Source organism: Bos mutus, chromosome 6 (assembly GCF_027580195.1).
Source record: "Bos mutus isolate GX-2022 chromosome 6, NWIPB_WYAK_1.1, whole genome shotgun sequence".
Lineage (NCBI taxonomy): Eukaryota > Metazoa > Chordata > Mammalia > Artiodactyla > Bovidae > Bos > Bos mutus.
In genome coordinates, this window is record NC_091622.1 from 57,129,813 (window position 1) to 57,152,709 (window position 22,897).

At 41.7% G+C, this 22,897-nt stretch overlaps 1 protein-coding gene across 1 annotated transcript in view; it reads left to right on the forward strand.

Moving 5' to 3' along the window:
• The first annotated feature begins 458 nt into the window (after positions 1–458).
• PGM2 (phosphoglucomutase 2) overlaps positions 459–22,897 on the forward strand; it is a 41,519-nt gene continuing 19,080 nt past the window's right edge. The window contains exons 1-8 of the mRNA XM_005899275.3: positions 459–634; positions 5,172–5,339; positions 11,009–11,115; positions 14,280–14,364; positions 16,034–16,117; positions 16,230–16,423; positions 20,326–20,515; positions 21,411–21,508. Of these exons, the coding sequence (XP_005899337.1) occupies positions 584–634; positions 5,172–5,339; positions 11,009–11,115; positions 14,280–14,364; positions 16,034–16,117; positions 16,230–16,423; positions 20,326–20,515; positions 21,411–21,508 (977 nt within the window). The 5' untranslated portion in view covers positions 459–583. The remainder of the gene's footprint in view (positions 635–5,171; positions 5,340–11,008; positions 11,116–14,279; positions 14,365–16,033; positions 16,118–16,229; positions 16,424–20,325; positions 20,516–21,410; positions 21,509–22,897) is intronic.

A 22,897-nucleotide genomic window follows, 5' to 3' on the forward strand; every position in this document is an offset into this window, starting at 1 on the left:
CGGATCCCGGCTCCCGACCCGGTGCCTGGAGCTCAGTAGGACCTGAATGAATGGCTGAAGTGTGAAGTGAAGCGAAGTGACTCAGTCGTGTCCGACTCTTTGCGATCCCACGGACAGTAGCCTACCAGGCTCTGCTGTCCATGGGATTTTCCAGGCAAGAATACTGAAGTGGGCTGCCATTTCTTTCGCCAGGGGATCTTCCCAACCCAGGGATCGAACCGGGTCTCCTGCATTGCAGACAGACACTTTACTGTCTGAGCCACCAGGCATAGGAGTAACCTCTTGAGCTTTCGGCAGCCCCACCTCCATCCCCACACTTCTATCCCGCTGCCCCGCCTCCCTCTCCCCGGCCCAGGCGCGCGGGCACACCGCCAGGAGGCGTGCTCTTAGGCCGAGCGAGTCATTTTCCTCCGGGACGCTGGTGGCTCCCGAGCCGGATCTCCCCGCCCTGTCCCCGCCTCTCCCCGCCCCGCCGGAAGGAAGGTCTCGCCACCTCCTGAACTTGGTGGTGGCAGCGCGGTTGGAGGTGGCGGCGTTGGCGGCGGCAGCTGCGACGGGGGCTCCGGGAGGCGGCGACGCAGGCATGGACTCCCGGCTGGACCAGGAGACGGCCCAGTGGCTGAGATGGGACAAGGTGAGGGGGTCCCTTGGGGCCGCGAGCGACCCGGGGAGGTGCGGGATCCCCTTTCCTGTGGTGAGTGAAAGTGCTTCCTTCCCTCACCGCCCACCCCGCAAGGCCGAGCGGGTCCTGCCAGAAGGATAAGGGGCGGCCGCCAGGCCTCGTCGGTGTGGCTGGTTTGTGGCCCATTCCAAGTAGGCCCGGAAAGGTTGTTCCGCAACCAGACCTGCGGTCCGGCGAGCCAGGAGTAGGGGAGCGAGCCGGGCTCCGGGGGCCTCCTCTGATAGAGGCGACCGCGGGTTCCTGCCACTCTGCCCGCGGGGCCCGCCCTCTGCAGTCGGCGGTGCATCCCCCAGCGACCCAAAATGGTTCCCGCTGTCCCTCAGGCTCCTGGGGACTTGGCAGAGCGGCATTCCCAGGCGCTTGGTTGCCAGTATAGGTGCTTTCCGTTGGGCCCGCTTGGCTTCTGGCGTTTTTCTCAGGTCTCTGACTTTGCTGGGAAGAAGATGGGGAGCCCCTTGGACACAGCACCCCAGCTTTTCACTCTCTGAGGTGTTGGAGCAGGGACTCAGCTCCAGACACCATTCCCAGTCTCCTTTCTAACCTGGGTTACTCACTTCCTATTTGTTCTGTCTCTTGCACCTGTTTGCATTCCTAGACATTTCCTCTGGCTCTCTTCTGCTAAACTTGTTTCTCCTGTTTCAGGTCTGAATTTAAATGTGGCTTATGTAGAGAGGCCTTCCCTGGCTCCCAAGGGTGAATTATTTCTTTCTAATACTCTCCTTAAACATACTGTTCTTTTCCCTCATACCCCTTAAAGAGATTGGCCAAAAACAAAAAACACTTGCTTGTGGGTTTATTTACCAATGTCTGTCTCCAGGGCTGATTTCAAAGACAAGAGATTCACTGGGTTGCACAGAACCTGTTCTCCTCGGAGGGCCCAGCACTTGGTTTAATATTCTGTCCCACTTTAAAATTTTTAAAAATATTTTTAACAAGGAGTTCCTTTTTTGTTTTGCAGGCCCCAGCAAATCACATAGCAGGTGCTGCCCACTTCTTCACTAACTTGCATGGTCCATAAGCCTGCACAGTGGTAGAGGCCTGGGATATTGAGTCAGTGAGGACTTCCCCTTCACCCTCCCGCCCCTGCCCAGGAAATGCCAGTACAGACTGTTTCTGGATGCTATGGGCAACTCCTTTTTCTTATAATTCTTTGGAGGAGGGAAAAGCCCCCATTTCTGATAACTCAGTAACTGGCAGTGAGTAGAAATGTTTTAAAGTCATAATTGGTAATGAATTAGTTTCATAAAACTTTCCCTTTGAAGAAATAAAAATCTAGTTTCTACAAAATGTTGTATCTGTGTATACAGAGAGTACCTCACTAGATAGAAGTGAGGGGGTGTTTTTCTTATTTTTAAATTTCTGCCACTCCTCTTGTTCTTCCCTTTCTCAGTTTCTTCTTTGACTTGAGACAGGCACCCAGAGGGAACTTGCGGCCAGCTAAAAGCATTGCAGCACTCTGGTCTGATTGCCCCAAGGGTGGTGAGGCACCCAGCAGGTACCCTCCAGCATTTCCAAAGTGCCTCCATCCCCATTCCTTTGGACCCTGACACACGTGTCATTTGCACATCTTATTCTGGTCTCCACTGACCTCCTGATTTTTTATTCTTGTCTTTCTGCCTCCTTTGGTTTCTCTCTGGCTATTTGGTCTTTTAGAGATATTGAAAGTCAATTAGGATTTTCCACGTCTACACTGTGAATGAAAGAATTACCGGGTATTGAGTATGACCTTGAAGTCTCTGTGTTTTCTCATTCCCTCCGCAAATATCTGTTGAACCGCTTTTACATTCCAGATCTGAGCCCTAACTTGGGGGCACCTGACAATCTGATAGGTCAGCCTGTGCTCTGTGGTCAGTGGCTATTGCTTTTAACTAAGAAAATGGGCTTTTACTTGTTTCTTGTTGAATCTGGAACAATCTGAAAATGTGGGCTTAATTCCAGAAAACCAGTGTTTTATTTCAGTAGCATTTCAAAGTTTAATTATGTGGCCATGTTTTGCCTGCATGTTTGTCTACTTGAGATGATAGCTGGAAGATAGAAATAAAGTTTGTTACCCTGAATTCTTAATTTAAAAGTTTGATGTGAAATTAATGTAATTGTCATTTTTCTCCATTCTTAACATTTTGTGTAACCGTTGTACCAAAAAAATGAATGATTCATGTGAGTGTCCATTTGAAGCAGTCAATGTAACAGAAAAGGTACTAAGTTAATGCTTTTCATGCAGTTTAAGCAAGACACTATATCTGAGGCTTCTCCATCTATAAGATGGGGGTTTTGTTAGTTGCCTGTCTATTGTAGTTAGTGCAAGATTCAAATTTGACTGCCAGGGAAGTCTCATGTATTTCTTATTATATCACAGGATCACACATTATAATTTTTAAAAGACCAAAATACTACCAAAGTAGTGTTTTGATTTAAATTATATAAGCTTATCACTCTAGGAAAATTTGAAGATATTAGGGAAGAAAATGAACATTTGATTATTGCTAGATGCCAGACAGAAAAGGGTGTTTTATAAACCACCTCAGAACCACCTTGTAAGGAAGGTTATAGGTTGTTCATATTTTAGAGATGAAGAAACTCAGAATTCAAGAAACTAGATATTCTGCCCAACAGTATAAATTTGTTGGATAATGATGTGGCTGGGATTCCATTCTGAGTCTTAGACCCCAAAACCTGTGTATTGATCCCGTTTCTCCAAAAGTGCTTACCTTTGTAGGGAAGAAAGTAACACTTATGTTATAAAGGAAAACCGATTTCCTTGTACTCGTAATACTTCAGACACAAAATGTTTGAGTTTTTCACACCGAACAAGTTCTCATTTTTCTGTGAACATCAACTGGGTTTCAGTTTAACTCAACCGTGACACTAACTACCCAGAGTTAGTGTAGACCCTGCCCCCCACCGACCCCGCTTAAGGGGTCCATCCCACAGGATTGCTCCCACTGAAGATACCCACAGAAGCCCCACATTATCACCCATACTTCTGACCAAGCAGCAGTAAACCAGGGGGGTCTCATGACCCCCTTCTAGGGTTTGGTGATTTTCTAGGATAGCTTACAGAACTCTGGAAGGCACTTTACTTATTATTACCAATTCTTTTTAATGAAGGACACAACCCAAGAACAGTCAACTGAAAGAGATCCATAGGGCAAGGTATGGTGGGAAGAGGTGCAGAGCTTCAGTGCCTTTACATAGATGTGATTAATTAAATTATTGGCCGCTACTGCTGCTGCTAAGTCACTTCAGTCATGTCCGACTGTGTGTGACCCCATAGACGGCAGCCCACCAGGCTCCCCCGTCCCTGGGATTCTCCAGGCAAGAACACTGGAGTGGGTTGCCATTGCCTTCTCTGATATTATTGGCTACTGGTTATTAATCTTAATCTCCAGCCCCTCCCCTTGTTAGAATTCAGGGGAGGATGGAGTTGAAAGTTCCCATCAGCTGATCACTTGGTTGGTTCCAGTAGTCACCTCATTAGGATAAACTCAGATATGGACGAAAGAGATTTATTATAAATAACAGAAGATGCAACTTTCATCCTAATCATTCAGGGTTTTATGACCTCTTTGCTAGAAACTAGGAACAATAAAGTGTTAGTCACTTAGTCCTGTCCAGCTCTTTTTGACCCCATGAACTGTAGCCTGCCAGGCTCCTCTGTCCATGGAATTCTTCAGGCAAGAATACTGGAGTGGGTTGCCATTCTCTTTTCCAGGGGATCTTCCCAACCCAGGGATCAAACCCAGGTCTCCCTCATTGTACTCAGAGTCTTTACCGTCTCAGGAACAATAAATATATATTTCTTAATTAAAAAAAAAATTTTTGTTCACACCATGCAGTATGTGGGATCTTAGTTTGCTAATTAGGGATTGAACCCACACCCCCTACATTGAAAGTGTAGAGTCTTAACCACTGGACTGCCAGGGAAGTCTCATGTATTTCTTATTATATCGCAGTATCACACATTATAACTTTTAAAAGACCAACTTGATATTTCAAATTTCAAAAGCCTCATAAAACTGAAAAGCCTATACCTGTGTGTATATGTATGTGTGGGCTTCCCTGGTGGCTCAGTGGTAAAGAATCCACCTGCCAATGCAGGAGACATGGGCTTGATCCCTGGTGTGAGAAGATCCTCTAGAGAAAGAAATGGCAACCCACTCCAGTATTCTTGCCTGGAAAACCCCATAGACAGAGGAGCCTGGTGGGCTGCAGTCCATGCGGTTGCAAAAGAGTCAGACATGACTTAGCGACTGAAGAACAGCAATGACAATATGTATATGTATGTGTATATATATATATATATATGTGTATATATATATATTCTTTTCAAACACATACATATATACTTTTTTCTCCTGTAGATTAGAATTATTGTGGGTTGGTTGGTTGTTTTTTCTTTTCAGCTTTTTCATTATGTTATTCACCTGACTATATCTGGTGATATAGTCAGGTGAATAACAGGAATGGCATATACATTCCTGTTTTGCAGAATCCTTTAACTTTGGCATCAGTGAAACAACTCATTGCAGCAGGTAATACAGAAGAACTGCAAAAATGTTTTAGCGCTCGAATGGAATTTGGGACAGCTGGCCTTAGAGCTGCTATGGGAGCAGGAATTTCTCATATGAATGACTTGACCATCATTCAGACAACACAGGTACCATATTTTTATACTTAATTCTTAACATTTTCCCAGTGTTAAAAAATAAACTGAAGCATATTAAATTTAGTAAGAATTTATTTGAGCAAAAATCTATTCGAATCAAGCAGTTCTAAACTGAAAGTAGGAACTGTTGGGGAGAAAATCTTTTTTCTGTACACTTCTAGATTCTTTGGTTGGTCTGTTAATTAAATTGGCATAAGACAGATTAACAAGAGTAAACAAGTTTAATTATATACATATAGGAGCCCCATAAACTCACTGAGACCCAAGGGCAAATCTAGCAGTTGAAGCTTCAAAGTGGAGAATGACAGATTGACTTTTTCAAATATATATATATTTATATGTATATATATATATATGTTTTTTATACTGTCCATAGGACAGTAGAAAAGGAGATGTTTGGTAGATATTTGCCTGCCATATAGATAGGTCTTTCAGATTTAAAGTTATCTCTGGTAATAGCTCTCTTTCAGGATCAGGCTTCTTATCTGAATTCTTTTAGGTAGCTAAGGAAGAGGTAAAAGTTTTTTTTTGGTCTGCCGGCTCTTGATTGCCTCAGCTCAAAATGATCCACATGCAAGAGTGACATGTTTTAGGGTCACATAGTCTGCTCCCCCTCAGAGCGCCCCACTGACAGGAACTAGGGGAAAGACTTTTATAGAGGAGAGGCAGAAACAAAGCAAGGAAATGAATAGATTGGCTCCAGCTCAAGTGGGTGCCATATTTGGGAAGGCTTAGCTGGCTGTTTGTGATTGGCTGTTCTTCAGTTATGAATTCTTCACCTTGAGGCTTTTATGAGGTTAGGTTTTGGCTTGCTTAGTAGGCTCCTAAGGCATTAAAGCCACCTCAGTCCAATGGCCTCCTCTTTTAATTAATTTAACTCCAGGCACCTTTTGTATTTGATAGACCTAATTTGGTTTCATTATGGAATAATCTGATGGGTTTGCTTCGGCACAGGGTGTCACACATTTACTCCATAAAGTTAGGCTTGTACAGTCTGTGGAAGCAGCATTGTTTTGAAATTCATTCATTCATTTATTCATTTCACAGAGATTTATTAGGTGCCAGACATCAGGAATATAATAATGACTAAAACAGACAGATTCCCTCATGGTGCTTCATTCCAGTGCAAATTCACCAACTAAACCGATGGACTTTTATGTTTTTATAACTTTTGTTATGGTTGTACAGATAGCAGTGTTTAAACTTTTTTTAACTGCCAGAATAACCAAGAGTTATTAGTTCTGTTTAGTTTTAATTTATAGTATGCTGCTGCTGCTAAGTCACTTCAGTCGTGTCCGACTCTGTGTGACCCCATAGATGGCAGCCCACTAGGCTCCTCTGTCCCTGGGATTCTCCATGCATGAAAGTGAAAAGTGAAAATGAAGTCTCTCCGTTGTCCCCGACTCTTAGCGACACCAAGGACTGCAGCCTACCAGGCTCCTCCGTCCATGGGATCTTCCAGGCAAGAGTACTGGAGTGGGGTGCCATTGCCTTCTCCTAATTTATACTATAGTTGGAAATTATTGCTGAGTTTCCTTGCCTTTATTTGTGAATTTTACTATCGGGGCTACATTCAGCTTTTAGGAATAAAGATGAAGCCTTTGACAAAACAGCTGCCACTGAGTGTTGAGAGTTCTGTCTGTGAGGGAAATTAAGTGGAACAGGTCGTTCTGTTTCTTCAGCTGCTGGGACATGTTAAAAATGAAGGTCATTTTAGTCCGGGAAAGAAAAGGCTGGGAAAATTAGCTACTGGTGATTATGTGTACTTTACGTGTACTTAAAAAGACAGAGTTGGACATGTTCTAGCAAAATCCTAAGAAAGAAATCTTGCATAAGGTCCTGAATTGCCCTGGAAACCACTGGCTACACATAACCTGTTAAGCAGTAGGGCTCCCTGAGATCTTTCTGGAGGGAAGACTTGGAATAAAGTGAGCCTGGAAATCTCATTCTAGTTTATGGGTAACATGGGATCACGCTGATGGATAAGGTTGCCCTTTGCTCTGTTACTAGGACTGTACAACGAATCACATGAAGCACGGTGGTTTTAAACAACAACCACGTTTATTTTTCTCACAGATCTGTAATGTGGGTAGGGCTTAGTGGGGCGGCTGCTTTTGGCATCACATGGGCTGGTGTGGAGGCTGGAGTCTTCTGAACACTCCTGCTTGCTGGTCCCTTGTGTGGACTCTCGTCCTATTGGTGCCCCAGAGTCATCTGGTTGTATTTAAGAAGCTGGTGGATGTGAGTCAGGAATATCCCGGTGGGAAACAGGATAGAGACTAGAGGGAAATTTTTGTATTGTTTGCCTCATTGCTGGCAGTTATCATTTCCTGTTAGGTTCCTTAACTGAGCCTGACACATCAATGATGGAGAATTCATTGTCTTCTGAAATAGCCATTCTATCTTTGGATCATTCTCATTTAAGAACGGTTTCTTTATTTTGAGCCAAATCTGTCTTTCTGTAGCTTTTCCATATTGGTTTAGTTTAACCTTTGGAAGCTATATAGAGGGTATTTCTTCTGTTTTACGATCATATTTTGATCCTTCAGTGAGTCTTTTCTGTGGAAAAAGCATCCCCTTCTCTTAGTTGTGCCCTCAGGTACTCAACCTCAGCAGGCCCTAGAGTTTTTTAGAGCCCTTTGAAGACAATAGGGCTTTTAGACTAAGGCTGAGTGCTTTAGTCTAAAGTATCTTAGTTTTAAGTATCTGACACTACCCTTATGGCAGAAAGAGAAGAGGAACTTCATCCTCTTGATGAAGGTGAAAGAAGAGAGTGAAAAAGCTGGCTTAAAATTCAATACTCAAAAACTAAGATCATGGCATCCAGTCCCATCACTTCATGGCAAATAGATGGGGAAAAAATGGAAACAGTGACAGACTTTATTTTCTTGGGCTCCAAAATCATTGACAACAGGGAATGCAGCCATGAAATTAAAAGATGCTTGCACCTTGGAAGAAAAGCTATGACCAACCTAGACAGCATATTAAAAAGCAGAGACATTACTTTACCAACAAAGGTCTGTCAAAGCTATGGTTTTTCCAGTAGTCATATATGGATGTGAGATTTGCACTATAAAGAAAGCTGAGCACGGAAGAATTGATGCTTTTGAACTGTGGTGTTGGAGAAGACTCCTGAGAGTCCCTTGGACTGCAAGAAGATCCAATGAGTCAATCTTAAAGGAAATCAGTCTTGAATATTCATTGGAAGGACTGATGCTGAAGCTGAAACTTCAATACTTTGGCCACCTGATGCGAAGAGCTGACTCATTTGAAAAGACCCTGACCCTGGGAAAGATTGAAGGCAGGAGGAGAAGGGGACAACAGAGGATGAGATGGCTGGATGGCATCACCGACTCGATGGACATGAGTTTGAGTAAGCTCCGGGAGTTGGTGATGGACAGGGAAGCCTGGTGTGCTGTAGTCCATGGGGTCGCGCAGAGTTGGACATGACTGAATGACTGAACTGAACTGAATGCTTTTAACCCTCTTGAACACGGGCCGTACCTCAGGGGTCCACCACAGCCAGAGAAAGAGCACTATCACTATGGGAAGCCTTAGAGTGTGAGCATCTGTGTACCTTCTACTGCTGCTGCTGCTGCTACATCGCTTCAGTCGTGTCCGACTCTGTGCGACCCCATAGACGGCAGCCCACCAGGCTCCCCCATCCCTGGGATTCTCTAGGCAAGAATACTGGAGTGGGTTGCCATTTCCTTCTCCAATGCATGAAAGTGAAAAGTCAAAGTGAAGTCGCTCAGTCGTGTCCGACCCTCAGCGAGCCCTTGGACTGCAGCCTACCAGGCTCCTCCATCTATGGGATTTTCCAGGCAAGAGTACTGGAGTGGGGTGCCATTGTACCTTCTAGGAACCCCACAAAAACAGCTCCCATGTGTGCTTGTTACTTTGCATCCCTCAGAAGCTTCAGAAGATTTGCCCAATGCAGTATTTTTGTACAAGAAAAGCTAAAGGCTTTCTAAACTGGCACCACTCTGGCAACAAAGCTGTGAAATATTGCCCTACCAAAAACAAGAGTTACGTTTCATTTTATGACTTCCTTTAATCAAAGTGAAACAAGTAATATGAACCGTGATTATAACGCAATCAACCAGAGTTCTTTTTATTCCTGTAATAAACCTATTTTGTCCAGTAATCAAAACCTCTTGAAGTCAAAGTTCACAGTTTTCTAATCGTCCATATTTCAGACTGAGGTGATGTTACTGTACCCACTGAGATGCAGGAATTGTGTGTTCGACCATTGCTAGGTGGATGGGAATAGCCCAAACTCTGCACAATTTCTATTTGTATAATAGTGGACTGATAGAGCCTCCTTAAGATCTGTCTGCTGGAAAATAATTTCACAAACAGAACGAGTTTAGATCTTTTAACTGACAAAATCTTACAAACTGTGTTGAATTTCTTTTACTTTTCTTTATGTAGAGCAAGTTGAAATATCTGAAACACCTCCTTGTCCTCAGAGATTTTAGATTTGTATAAGATGGGTGCAAGCTTTGAAGGAAAATGACCGTAAAAATAATGCTCGTGGCAGCAAACACACAGTGCATCCTTGGTGTTGGATTCTTAGCTCATGGCATGTCTTAACTCAGTTAGTCCTCATGTAGTCCTTAGAAGTAGGTACTGTTCCCATTTTACAGAAGAGAAAACTGAGGCACTGAGAGATTAAGGAACTTGTCATTTGCCCACAAGTGGTGGTCTAAGCCCACAGATTCTGTGTACTTTTAATTTAGCACTGAACCACCTCTAACCAGACCCAGGCACAAGTCTGTTGTTGTTCAATCACTCAGTCGTGTCCGACTCTTTGTGACCCCATGGACTGCAGCATGCCAGGCTTCCCTGTCCATCACCAATTCCCGGAGCTTACTCAAACTCATGTCCATCGAGTCAGTGATGCCATGCAACCGTCTCATCCTCTGTTGTCCCCTTCTCCTCCTGCCTTCAATCTTCCCAGGATCAGGGTCTTTTCAAATGAATCAGTGGTTTGCATCAGGTGGCCAAAGTAGTGGAGCTTCAACTTTAGCATCAGTCCTTCCAATGAATATTCAGGGTTGATTTCCTTCAGAATGGACTGGTTTGATCTCCTTGCAGTCCAAGGGACTCTCAAGAGTCTTCTCCAACACCATGGTTCAAAAGTATCAATTCTTCGGTGCTCAGCCTTCTTTATGGTCCAACTCTCACATCCATACATGACTACTGGAAAAACCGTAGCTTCGACTAGATGGACCTTTGTCGGCAAAATAATATCTCTGCTTTTTAGTGTGCTCTCTAGGTTTGTCAGAGCTTTTATTCCAAGGAGCAGGCCTCTTTTAATTTCATGGCTTGCAGGTACAAATCTAGGCTCTGCTATTTGTGTATCTGAAACTGGGCCAGTCATTGAAAGTTCTAGCTTTTCCATCTGTAAAATGGGATTTCTTGGCCAAGTTGATCTGGGATTACTGATAATAAACGCTAAGTGTCCAACACAGTACCTGATACATACAGATAGAAAATAAATAAAGCTGTTGTTTTCCTATTGTGCAGTTCACTTAGTTACTGAGGGATTTCTCTCCTGCTACAGTGTTCTCTTGTGGAAGCAGAGAAAACTTGATCAATTTTTGGTTTGGTGTGTTAAAACGTATATAGTCTTTTAATTCATGGGTGTTTTTTAGGGATTTTGCAGGTACCTAGAAAAACAATTCAGTGACCTGAAGCAAAGAGGTGTTGTGATCAGCTTTGATGCTCGAGCCCATCCAGCAAGTGGAGGCAGCAGCAGAAGGTACGTAAAGATATTCATGTTCAGGAAACTATATTTTTGTCGTGTATTTTGTAGTTTTATTTGTAATCACCATTTCAATAGGTTGGCGTTAAATACATTTGTCAGCTATATTGCTTAACTATAAAAAAGATGGGTAGATTCTGTTTGTAACTTTTAAGAATTCTGGTTTTATGTTTGGGTTAAGAAAATGTAATTATTTAGACAATGTAGAACTTAATACCTATCTAAGGCAATTTTTTGTAAATGGCAGTGTTATTTCTGGTTCCTCTTCCTTTTCTAAATCCAGCTTAGACATCTGAAAGTTCTTGGTTCACATAATGCTGAAGCCTAGCATGCAAGATTTTAAGTGTGACCTTAATAGCATGGGCGATGGGTGCAATTGTCCAGTAGTTAGCACATTCTTTTGTCTACCCTTTTTGGGAATTGGGATGAGAATTGAGCTTGTCCAATCCTGTGGTCACTGCTTGGTCTTCCAGATTTGCTGACATATTGAATGCAGCACCTTGATGGCATCATCCTTGAGGGTTTTGAATAGTTCTACTGGAATTCTGTCGCATACACTAGCTTTATTAACAGCAGTGCTTCGTAAGGCCCACTTGACTTTGCTCTCCAGAATGTCTGGCTCTGGGTGGCTGACCACACCATCATTGTCATCCAGTTCATCTGGATCTTTTTAATACAGTTCTTCCATGTATTTTTTCCTTCCCTTCTTGATCTCTTCAGCGTCTGCTGGGATCTCTACTGTTTGTCATTTATTGTGCCCATCCTTGGGCAAAATGTTCCCTTGATATCTCCAGTCTCAATGCCTTTGAACTATGGTGCTGGAGAAGACTCCTGAGAGTCCGTTGGACAGCAAGGAGATCAAATCAGTCAATCTTAAGGAAAATCAACCCTGAATACTTGTTGGAAGGAATGATGCCGAAGTTGAAACTCCAGTATTTTGGTCATCTGATGCAAACAGCTGACTTGTTGGAAAAGTCCCTGATTTGGGGAAAGATTGAAGGCAGAAGTAGAAGAGGGCGTCAGAGGATTTAGATGGCTGGATGCAATGGACATGAACTTGGGCAAAATTTCAGGAGATGGTGAGGGACAGAGAGGCCTGTCGTATGGCAGTCCATGGGGTCTCAAGGAGTCGGACACGACTGGGCAACTGAACAACAGCAGCATTATTTCTCTTCACTTTTTTTCCTTTTATGAAATTTTTTTCTTCTACTATTTATAAGCCTCATGAGCTTCTTCTCATTCTTAAATGCCCATTGCAAAGTGCATTGTTGTAACATTCCCAAACCAATGAGACTGTCTTTTGTGGCTATAGGCAGATGGTGATGGTGATGGTGGTGATGATGATGGTGATGGTGGTGATGATGATGATGGTGGTGATGATGATGATGGTAGCGGTGGTGGTAGTGGTGGTGATGGTGGTATGGTGGTGGTGGCGATGCTAGAATCATTCAAGTGCTGAATGCGAGTTAGGCACCTAGGTATTTACTTATTTAGTCCTCACAAAACCTGTAATCTAGGTACTTTTTGCTCTGAGATCATAAAGTGAGAGAAGGTACCACAATTTAAACATAAAGAGGCTGGCACCAGGGGTCAGCAAACTTTTTCCCTAAAGGGCAAATAGTATCTTACACACTGTAGGCAGCACAGTCTCCATTACAACCACACCGCTCTGCCATGTAGCATGAAAACAGCCATGAACAATTCATGACTGAGTAAAGTTTTGTAAAACTTTATTTACAGAATGCCTGGAGTTTGCCCATCACTGGTCATAATCATGTCATATGACCCTCTTTTTTGCTGTAACACTTCCTCTTGATAGCTTACATGAACAATGTAATTTCCTGAGGTTGCAAAAGTGACTTTTGTACCTTTTAGTGAATGCAGTATGTATCTAATTCAGGTTTTTATTTAAATTATTTTTGCTAAAATTTGTTGTTTTTTTACTTTCTCCTATATAGGGGCATTTTTTAAATTGTCAAAATCATTTTTGTATTACTCTTAATTCTAGGAATTTTAATGCCTGAGTTGTTAAAGATTTGCTGTTTTTGCCCTAGCCAGCTCCCAAAATAGTGTTCCATGCAGTTAGTGCTCAAGAAATATTTGAGAGAATGATCAAATACTTTGTTTAATCCTCTAATAGTGTAATATTGTTCATTGGAAGTAAATTGTTTATTGTGATGAAATACTTTAAGCATGAAGAAAGACTTGCTGCCATGTTCTGTGTCCTGCCCTAAGCCAGATGCTGTGGAAATTGAGAAATATGTCAAAGTGTCAAAAACTTGTCATCTTTTAAGAGCTGAAAGGAGCCAAGATGTATATGTATCATATACAGACGTGTATCCCACGTATAGCTCACACTCACGACAGTGTGCCGTGTGTTTTGTAGAGGACAACACTGAATCAAACACTAGTCTTCATGGCGTATCCTGGGCAGTGACAGCTGTAGAGACTTCTCCGTTCTGCCTGGTGCCATGCGACTTGGTACAGGGCCAGATAACTCTTCATTACAGGCACTGCCCTGTGCAGTGTGGGATGCTTAGCAGCATCCCTGGCCTCCATCCGCCAGCTGCCACTAGCACCATACCCCAGTGACAACCGAAATTGTCTCCAGATGATTCAGGTGCCCCGTGGGAGCAGCACCGCCCTTGGCTGAGACCCGCTGAGATGGAAGAGAGCTGAGAGACTTGGGTGCAGCCTGGCTTAGCTGCTGTGTGCCCGGTGGACATGGGACAAGTCATCTGGCCTTTCTCAACTTTAGTCCCATTTCTCTTAAACAAAGGGGTGGAATGAAATGACTCCTTAGGTTCCTCCAGGCTAAATGTTCTCTGCCAGCAGAGTACAATTAAGGTTTTCATCGATCTGGCTGCTGTTCTCAGTCTAAAGAAACGGTTGGGGGACTTCCCTGGTGGTCCACTGGCTAGACTCCATGCTCCCAATGCAGGGGGCCTGGGTTTGATCCCAGATCAGGGAACTAGATCCCACATGCCACAACTAAGAGCTTGCATACCGCACCTAAAGATCTGGAGTGCTGCAACTGAGACCTGGGGCGGTCAAATAAATATAAAAAAATAAATGGTTGGACCTTCATTTTCTTCTCTGTTGTCACCTGCTCTCCTGACAGCTCTACTCTCCTTTTCTCCCCGGTCACTCTGTATTTCCAGATTTGCCCGACTTGCTGCAACCACGTTTATCAGCCAGGGGATTCCAGTGTACCTCTTTTCTGATATAACCCCAACCCCTTTTGTGGTAAGTGTTTGCTTTTATAATTTCCTGTCCCAGGATCAGGGGTGGAACATGGCCAGGTTTTACCATCTTTAGGGCTCTTGGGATTCAGTTGTTTGAAAGACAGAAGGGCTCCTTGCCTTTTATCAAGACTTACCTCTCCAGGAATGTTCCTCCCACACCCTAGTAATATTTCTCTGGTGTTCAACTTTTGATTCATCAGAATTTATTTCTTTTTTTTAGTTCATTTTTTCTTTTGCTTGCATTCAGAAGATATTTTAGCTGGTTAGCAGAATGTCTTTTGTCTGTTTGTCTTTTTGCTTTTTAATTTGGTTTGTGTTCTTTTTCTCAGCTACTGCAATTAGGAAACTTCTGGGATCTAAATCTGAATTCACCTCAAACCATGTCTTACCATGAAATTTTTGACAAATTGGTGTACCAACTTTTTATATATGAGTGTTTCACTCTAAATCCTATTCATAGCCAGTACCAGAAGCATGCTTGGCATGTTTTAGTAAGATTTTTATCAAATTCCTATTGTAACAGAATCTAAAGAAAAGGATAACAGGTACTACGACAGCTGTTCCTTTTAAGTAGAATGAACTTTTAAGAGTAGGGCCAGATGCTCAAAATATATGTTTTTAGAAATTAAACCAAAAACATAATTCGAATGCACTTATTTCCATCAAGTAGAAATGAGAGTGTATAAATACAGAAGTAATCTCCACTAGCTTTGCGTTTACTGTCTCTAGTGCACTGACAGGTAAGTGCAGCTCCTCCTAGCTTGTAAATATCCCAGCAGATGCTCAGTGTCACATCCAGATGTGGCTCAAATTTTACTGTTTGATGGAAAAACTGCAATGTGTTCAGGCATCCTTGGTCTTCTGTACTATATTAATGTTGGTAGCTATTGTTTTTATATCAGACATGAATTAAATAAGTGTCTCATGATCACTGGCCCAAGTAGTGGAGTAATTCTCCCTTCTTCTTTGCTCCAGGACACCTGGGGAACATGAGATACCTCCTAGAGGGGCAAGTGACCACAGTGATTTTTGGTGGGAGGGTAGAGGGGGACAGACAGGTAGAATTTCAGGCTCCCTGTGTAGACTAAACCTCAGGTGTAGCCATAGGGGATCCTCTCCCCATCTGGGGAAGTAGTCTTATAAAGATGGGAGCTACGTAGAAATACAAGAGCGGGACAGTCAGCCCTGGAGTGGGAGATAAATGCAAGCTCTGAGAGCTCTCTCCATGTTGTTCACATTTTCCTCAACCTTTTATTTAAAAGCAAATCAGGGAAAGAAGAGCAGAGGATGCAGTTGGAGAGAATAAACTGAAGCCATAAGCTTCCTTCCTAAGCAGAAGGCTTAAAAGAATGTGCATTGGAGAGTCAGAGCATCATACTGTGTAAAGAATTTTCTACCTTCACCAAGGAGAAGATAGGATAAAAAGATACACAGGAAAATACTTGCCTTTCTTACTTAGGGTACACATCACAAAATTTTGAGCAGTGAGTTAGTTTTAAGGGTAATCAGAGTATACTCCTTGGATGTGGCACAAAAATATTGTATGACACATTATGATATTTATATATTACGTTTATTAAAGGGAAAATGGTACAAACAATGTATGATAGACCTTTTAAATATATCTAATATTTTGCTTCAAATTGTTCTTGTTTCCTACTATATTACAGCCCTACACAGTATCACATTTGAAACTTTGTGCTGGAATCATGATAACTGCCTCTCACAATCCAAAGCAGGATAATGGTTATAAGGTATTTTTATTTTTCTCTCCATATTTATGTCCTTCCATCTGAAGTCTGTGCCTTGGGAGCACAGGGAATGGATGAACTCTAAACCGTCTGGATATGTTCCCATGTTCTCCAGGTCTATTGGGATAATGGGGCTCAGATCATCTCTCCTCATGATAAAGGGATTTCACAGGCTATTGAAGAAAATCTAGAACCGTGGCCTCAAGCCTGGGACGATTCTATACTCAATGGCAGTCTGCTCCTACATGACCCAAGCGCTTCCATCAATAAAGACTATTTTGAAGACCTTAAAAAATACTGTTTTCACAGGTAAATGGGTTGGAAACTCACCTCAAGTGAGTTAAATTAATGTGATTCAACCAAATTATGTTTTCATTATATTTTTGTCCTCAACCGGTATTCTATACTACATATACTGTTATTGCATCTGACTTAAGAGGCTATAGATGAGGGGTTGGCAACTTTTCTTAAAAAGATAGTGAAAAAAAAAAAAAAAAGATAGTGAATACTTTTGGCTTTGTGAGCCACTATGTTGCTCAACTACCCAACTCTGTGTTTGCAAGAAAGCAGCCATAGATAATACAGAAATGAATGAACACAAACATAGCTGTGTTAAAAAAAAGTTTATAAAAATGGGTTTCAGGGGCATAGCTCAGTGGTAGATCCTTTGACTGTAGAAGCAGGCGGCTAGCCCACAGGCTGTGGTTTTCTGACCTCTGTTGTAGATTCATATATATGTATATGTGCATGTAAAGAAAGAAAGTGAAGTCACTCAGTCACGTCCAACTCTTTGCAACCCCATAGGCTACCCAGGTCCTCTGTCCATAGGATTTTGCAGGCAGGAGTACTGGAGTTGGTTTGCATTTCCTTCTCCAGGGGATCTTCCCGACCTAGGGTTCAAACCTGGGTCACCTGAATTGCAGGCAGACACTTTACTGTCTGAGCCACCAGGAAAGCCGTGTGTGTGTGTGTGTGTATAATATATATACATATATCTATATATGTGTGTGTGTGTGCATACTTTTATATATGTATGTAAAAAAAAAGCTTGTTGGAAGGTGTCAAATAGAAAATGTTGAGAAAAAGGAGAGTCCAATTAAATAAATTTATATTAAAAAAAAGAAAATGTTGACTTTTTTTATCTTCCCAGAAATTTTCATTTCATATATAAACATATATACATGTAATATATTAGTATTTCCAAATCGTAACTAAGAATATAGAGTGCATGTGTCTTGTTCTATGCCTTTTCCCCTCTGGTTAATTTGTCATGGATACCTTTCTGTATTAGCTCCCATTAGTCCTGACCGTTGTGTTTTAATGGCTACTGTACCAGTCTATTTAACCCCGTGACACAGATGTGATGCTCATGGACAGGAAGCAGAGGAGCTGAGTGAAGGGTTGTCCTGCCCTAGTATGCTGAGGGTCCCATCACTCCTGATTGTCCCCTTAGGAAGGAACCACTGATGGTTAAGCAGCAGAACTTTAGGGTTGTCTCTAGTATTGTATTTGCTGAACCGTCTGGGAGTGGCAGCTCCTGTATGGAATGTGGAAGTCCCACCCCACCTGAAGGGAGCTGCCATGCCATTGGTGTTACCATGTGCAAACATGGATCCCGCATTACCAGTTATCTGATTTTTTTCTCCTAAGAGAAACTGGAAACCTAGATTTTTGTATATGAAATTCTCTAATTTTTAAATGTTGGGGACCATTTAAAAATGGTCTGTAATCCAAACAAAACTCATCTGTGCATGTTCCTTCTGTCCCTCTTACTGAACTTCATAAAGACTAAGGGTTTCTAGTTTTCTGCTATTCACCAAGTAGCGCCAGTCTGCAACTTTGAGCACGGTTCCTTGAGTATTGGTGTGTGTGTGTGTATAAGAGTATTCAAAAAAATACACGGTAGATGGAATGTCCTGATGGCATCACCGACTCGATGGATGTGAGTTTGAGTAAACTCTGGGAGTTGGTGATGGACAGGGAGGCCTGGCGTGCTGCGATTCATGGGGTCGCAAAGAGTTGGACGTGACTGAGCGACTGAACTGAACTGAACTGATGGTCCTAGTGGTGGTTAGAACTGTGCGCTTTCACTATGGAGGGCAGGGCTTTGGTTCTTGGTTGGGGAACTAAGATCCCACAAGATATGCGGGGCACAAAAAAAAAGATACAGTGCAGGCATCAGAATTATATATGCATTTATAAAGTTAATAATGATTAAAAAATTGCTCTTAGAAATGTTATACTAGCTGAAGTTCTCACCAACAGAATATGATAACAGTATATGATCCACACACATTCTTACCTACACTGAGTATTATGAAATGTCTCCTCTCTCCCAGTTTGCTACATGAAAGCAATACCTAACTTTATTTACATTTTTAATTATGAATATTTTTATCTTTATTTAACCTATATTTTTCTAAGTATTTGTTCTTTTTTTGCATTTGTGAAACCTCTTTGCTTGTACAGAAAAACTAGTCTTTGTTTATTTCAAATATTGTTTTCCCATCTGTTGTTACCTTTGGATTTTTTCATTGAAACTTTTAATTGCCTACTTCTGGGTTTTGTGTCATACTTAAAAAGATTTCACTATACCAAGACTATTTTTTAAAAAGCACAACTCTTGTTTTACTTTAAAGCTTTCATGTTTACATTTTGCAGTGTTTTGTTTTTGGCCATGCCACATGACATGTGAGATTTTAGTTCCCGAGCCAGGAATCAAATCTGTGTCCCCTGCAGTGGAAGCACAGAGTCCTAACCACTGTATTCCAGGGAAGTCCACATTTTGCAATGTTTAAATCTTTTGAATTCTTAGTTATTTTTAATTTTGTATGAGGCATAAAGTAGGAAAGCAGATTAAATTCTTCTAAAAAGTGCAGTTGTACTAACATATTAAACTGAAGAATCTATTTTTCTTTGACTAATTGGAAATACCACCTTTAATCAGACAATTTCTAACAGGATTTAAGTGCTATTATCTATCAGATAACTGCTATATTCCCTTCCTTTGTACTAATTAATTCATCTCATTTTAATCATCACAGTAATGCTGAGGGTAGGTTCTGATATACTGCCATTTTATAGATGAGAAAACTGTAACTCAGAGAGGTCACAGAAAATAAGCAACAGTCGCACAGCTTAGCAGTGGCAGAGCTCTAGGGACTCCCCTAGTGGTCCAGTGGCTAAGACTTCACGCTCCCGATGCAGGGGGCCCGGGTTTGATCTCTGGTCAGGGAACTAGATCCCACATGCCACAACTAAAGATCTCACGTGCTGCGACAAAGATCGAAGATCCTGTGTGTTACAACTAAAACCCAGGGCAGCCAAATAAAAGTAGCAGATCTCCAGGATTTAAATTTAGAATCTGTCTCCAAATCATGTTAACCACTAAGCCTTACTGCTTCTCACGTATTTCCCAATTCAAATTGGATCAACTTCTGAATTCTATCTTTTCCAGATTTGTTCTCACTAATCTTGCATATTTATTTTTCTAGATGTATCTGTTTTCAAAGATATGTTTGTTTTAAACTACCGTTGTCTTAAGGAAGACCTTGTTCATTTACTCATTGCCAAAAGAAGTGCACACTACCTTAGAACCTAGCAGTCAGATAGCTGGAATTTTTTAACACTTTGTATTTACATTTTCTATAACTTCTGCTGTTAATTTTGATGTTATTTTTATTCTACATTAAGTCCCTCAATCAGAGCACTTTGCTAAATAGGATTGTTACTTGACAAAGAAAATGTTTTATTAGTTATACATCTGTATATGGGAAGTTCCATCACATTGTGTTCAAAGGGACATTTTGAAAATCATATGTGAAGATTGTAGAGAATAGTTGAAGCCCTGGAGCTGGCACTGCTGTGGGTAGGTACTGCCATGGGCCAGCTGGGAGTCCTTCTTGGAACCCACTGTAGGTGTGAAAGTTGTAGCATGAAACAAAATCCAAAAGTAATCGGATTTGCAGGAAGTAACTACAGAGTGAAATTTAAAACAATGTGTTATGGGAGCATGTATGTTTGGAAGAGAGTGAAAAAGCTTTCTTTCTTTTTTTTTTAATAGAATTTTGAAAGACACTCAGTTGTCTTATACATTCTTATTATTTTGAAATCTTATGTTCTTAGGTATCTGGTTCCTTGATATTTTGCAAACCTTTCGTTTTGAGAGCCATGCTTGTGTTTCTTCTCATTCTCCACGTGTCTGTTTCTAGGGCTGTGAACAAGGAGACCAAGGTGAAGTTCGTGCATACCTCTGTCCATGGTGTGGGTCACAGCTTCGTGCAGTCGGCTTTCAAGGCATTCGACTTTGTTCCTCCCGAGGCTGTTCCCGAACAGAAGGACCCTGATCCTGAGTTCCCAACAGTGAAATACCCGAATCCCGAAGAGGGTAAAGGTGTCTTGGTAACTTGACTTTTTTTAATTATAAAATTTATCTTGAATATAATTCAAAACTATTACTTTGGAGTAAAATAAGTTTTTTGTGTGTTTTCATTGTGCCAAACAAAAATTAATTTCGTCACTGGAAATTTAATTTATTAGTTATCCATTTCTTAAAAGAACTTTCAAATCAGATGTGTTAAGCATCAGGATGTGAAAGCTGAAATTGCTCGCAAATTTAAAATGATGCTTTACATTCAATTTAATTAATTTAGTTTCATTTAGTTTACTGTGCTTCTTAATGCCAAAAAGAAACAATAATAGAATGGAGGTTTGTCACACAATTTTTATCACTCAGTTGACATTTTTTTGATATGAAAAAGTTGCTATTTAAATTATGGTTCCTTTAAGCTTTTTATTTTATTTATTTTTAGTATTTATTTACTTGGCTGCCCCAGATCTTAGTTGCAACATGTGGGATCTAGTTCCCTGACCAGTGATTGAACCAGGCCCCCTGCACTGGGGGCACAGAGTCTTAGCTGCTGGACCATCAAAGAAGCCCCCACTTAAACTTTTTAAAGGTTAGGGTAACAGTTATACTCAGAGAGTCAATTTTGGTTTGTCTGTGAGGTTGATCACAGGGCCAGGCTTGGAAATAACCAGGCCAGCCACAAACACAGTCAGGTGTTGGGCGAGTCCCACTGGTACACGTGGGTCGTGCGTTGATGCTCTCGTTATCTGACCTCTGACTTAGGAAGTAGTATGTGACCAACCAAGACCAGTTCCAGAAATAGGATTCAGTCTTGGTTTGGGAAAAGACCTCTTTTAGTTCTTAAAGAACTGAATATTTTTAAAGACTGTAGTGTGCTCAGTTCTTGGTTGGAGTGATCTTTTTCTCTTCTTTTTCTCTTTTTTTCAGACTTTGTCTTTTGCTTTGGCTGACAAAATCAAGGCCAAAATCATTTTAGCAAATGACCCAGATGCTGATAGACTTGCTGTGGCAGAAAAGCAAGACAGGTACAATAAATTGTGATTACCTGCATAACGTGTGATATAGTGTCAGTCAGATGTTTCTGGAGAGACCAGATGTATTTGGAAATGTTTCCCAGTTATCTTGCAAATGATCATCTCACTGAACCTCTGTCAGATCCTCTGACGTAGAGGAAGTACCAGTCCAGGGGCCACAGGTCCTGCAAGCACAATGTAGGGTCAGCCAGCCAGTGTGTATTTGGTATTGAACTTACTTGTTACCACCCCCTTTTATCGTTAATTAGTGACTCAGTACCTAATGAGGGCAAAGTACTTTGGTGCTGGCTTTAAAGGTCAGCACTTGGCAAGGTTTGGTGAGGAGCCAGACCTTCAATGCCATGTTGAATCCCAAAGAAAGGCAATGCCAAAGAATGCTCAAACTACCTCACAAGTGCACTCATCTCACACGCTAGTAAAGTAATGCTTAAAATTCTCCAAGCCAGGCTTCAGCAATATGTGAACCGTGAACTTCCAGATGTTCAAGCTGGTTTTAGAAAAGGCAGAGGAACCAGAGATCAAATTGCCAACATCTGCTGAATCATTGAAAAAGCAAGAGAGTTCCAGAAAAACATCTATTTCTGCTTTCTTGACTATGCCAAAGCCTTTGACTGTGTGGATCACAATAAACTGTGGAAAATTCTGAAAGAGATGGGAATACCAGACCACCTCACCTGCCCCTTGAGAAACCTGTATGCAGGTCAGGAAGCAACAGTTAGAACTGGACATGGAACAACAGACTGGTTCCAAATAGGAAAAGGAGTATGTCAAGGCTGTATATTGTCACCCTGCTTATTTAACTTCTATGCAGAGTACATCATGAGAAACACTGGGCTGGAGGAAGCACAAGCTGGAATCAAGATGCTGGGAGAAATATCAATATCCTCAGATATGCAGATGACACCACCCTTGTGGCAGAAAGTAAAGAAGAACTAAAGAGCCTCTTGATGAAAGTGAAAGAGGAGATGAAAAAGTTGGCTTAAAGTTCGACATTCAGAAAACTAAGATCATGGCATCCGGTCCCATCACTTCATGGCAAATAGATGGGGAAACAGTGGAAACAGTGTCAGACTTTATTTTTCTGGGCTCCAAAATCACTGCAGATGGTGTTGCAGCCATGAAATTAAAAGATGCTTACTCCTTGGAAGGAAAGTTATGACCAACCTAGATAGCATGTTAAAAAGCAGACATTACTTTGCCAACAAAGGTCCATCTAGTTTAAGGCTATGGTTTTTGCAGTGGTCATGTATGGATGTGAGAGTTGGACTATAAAGAAAGCTGAGTGCCGAAGAATTGATACTTTTGAACTGTGGTGTTGGAGAAGACTCTTGAGAGTCCCTTGGACTGCAAGGAGATCAGTCCTGGGTGTTCATTGGAAGA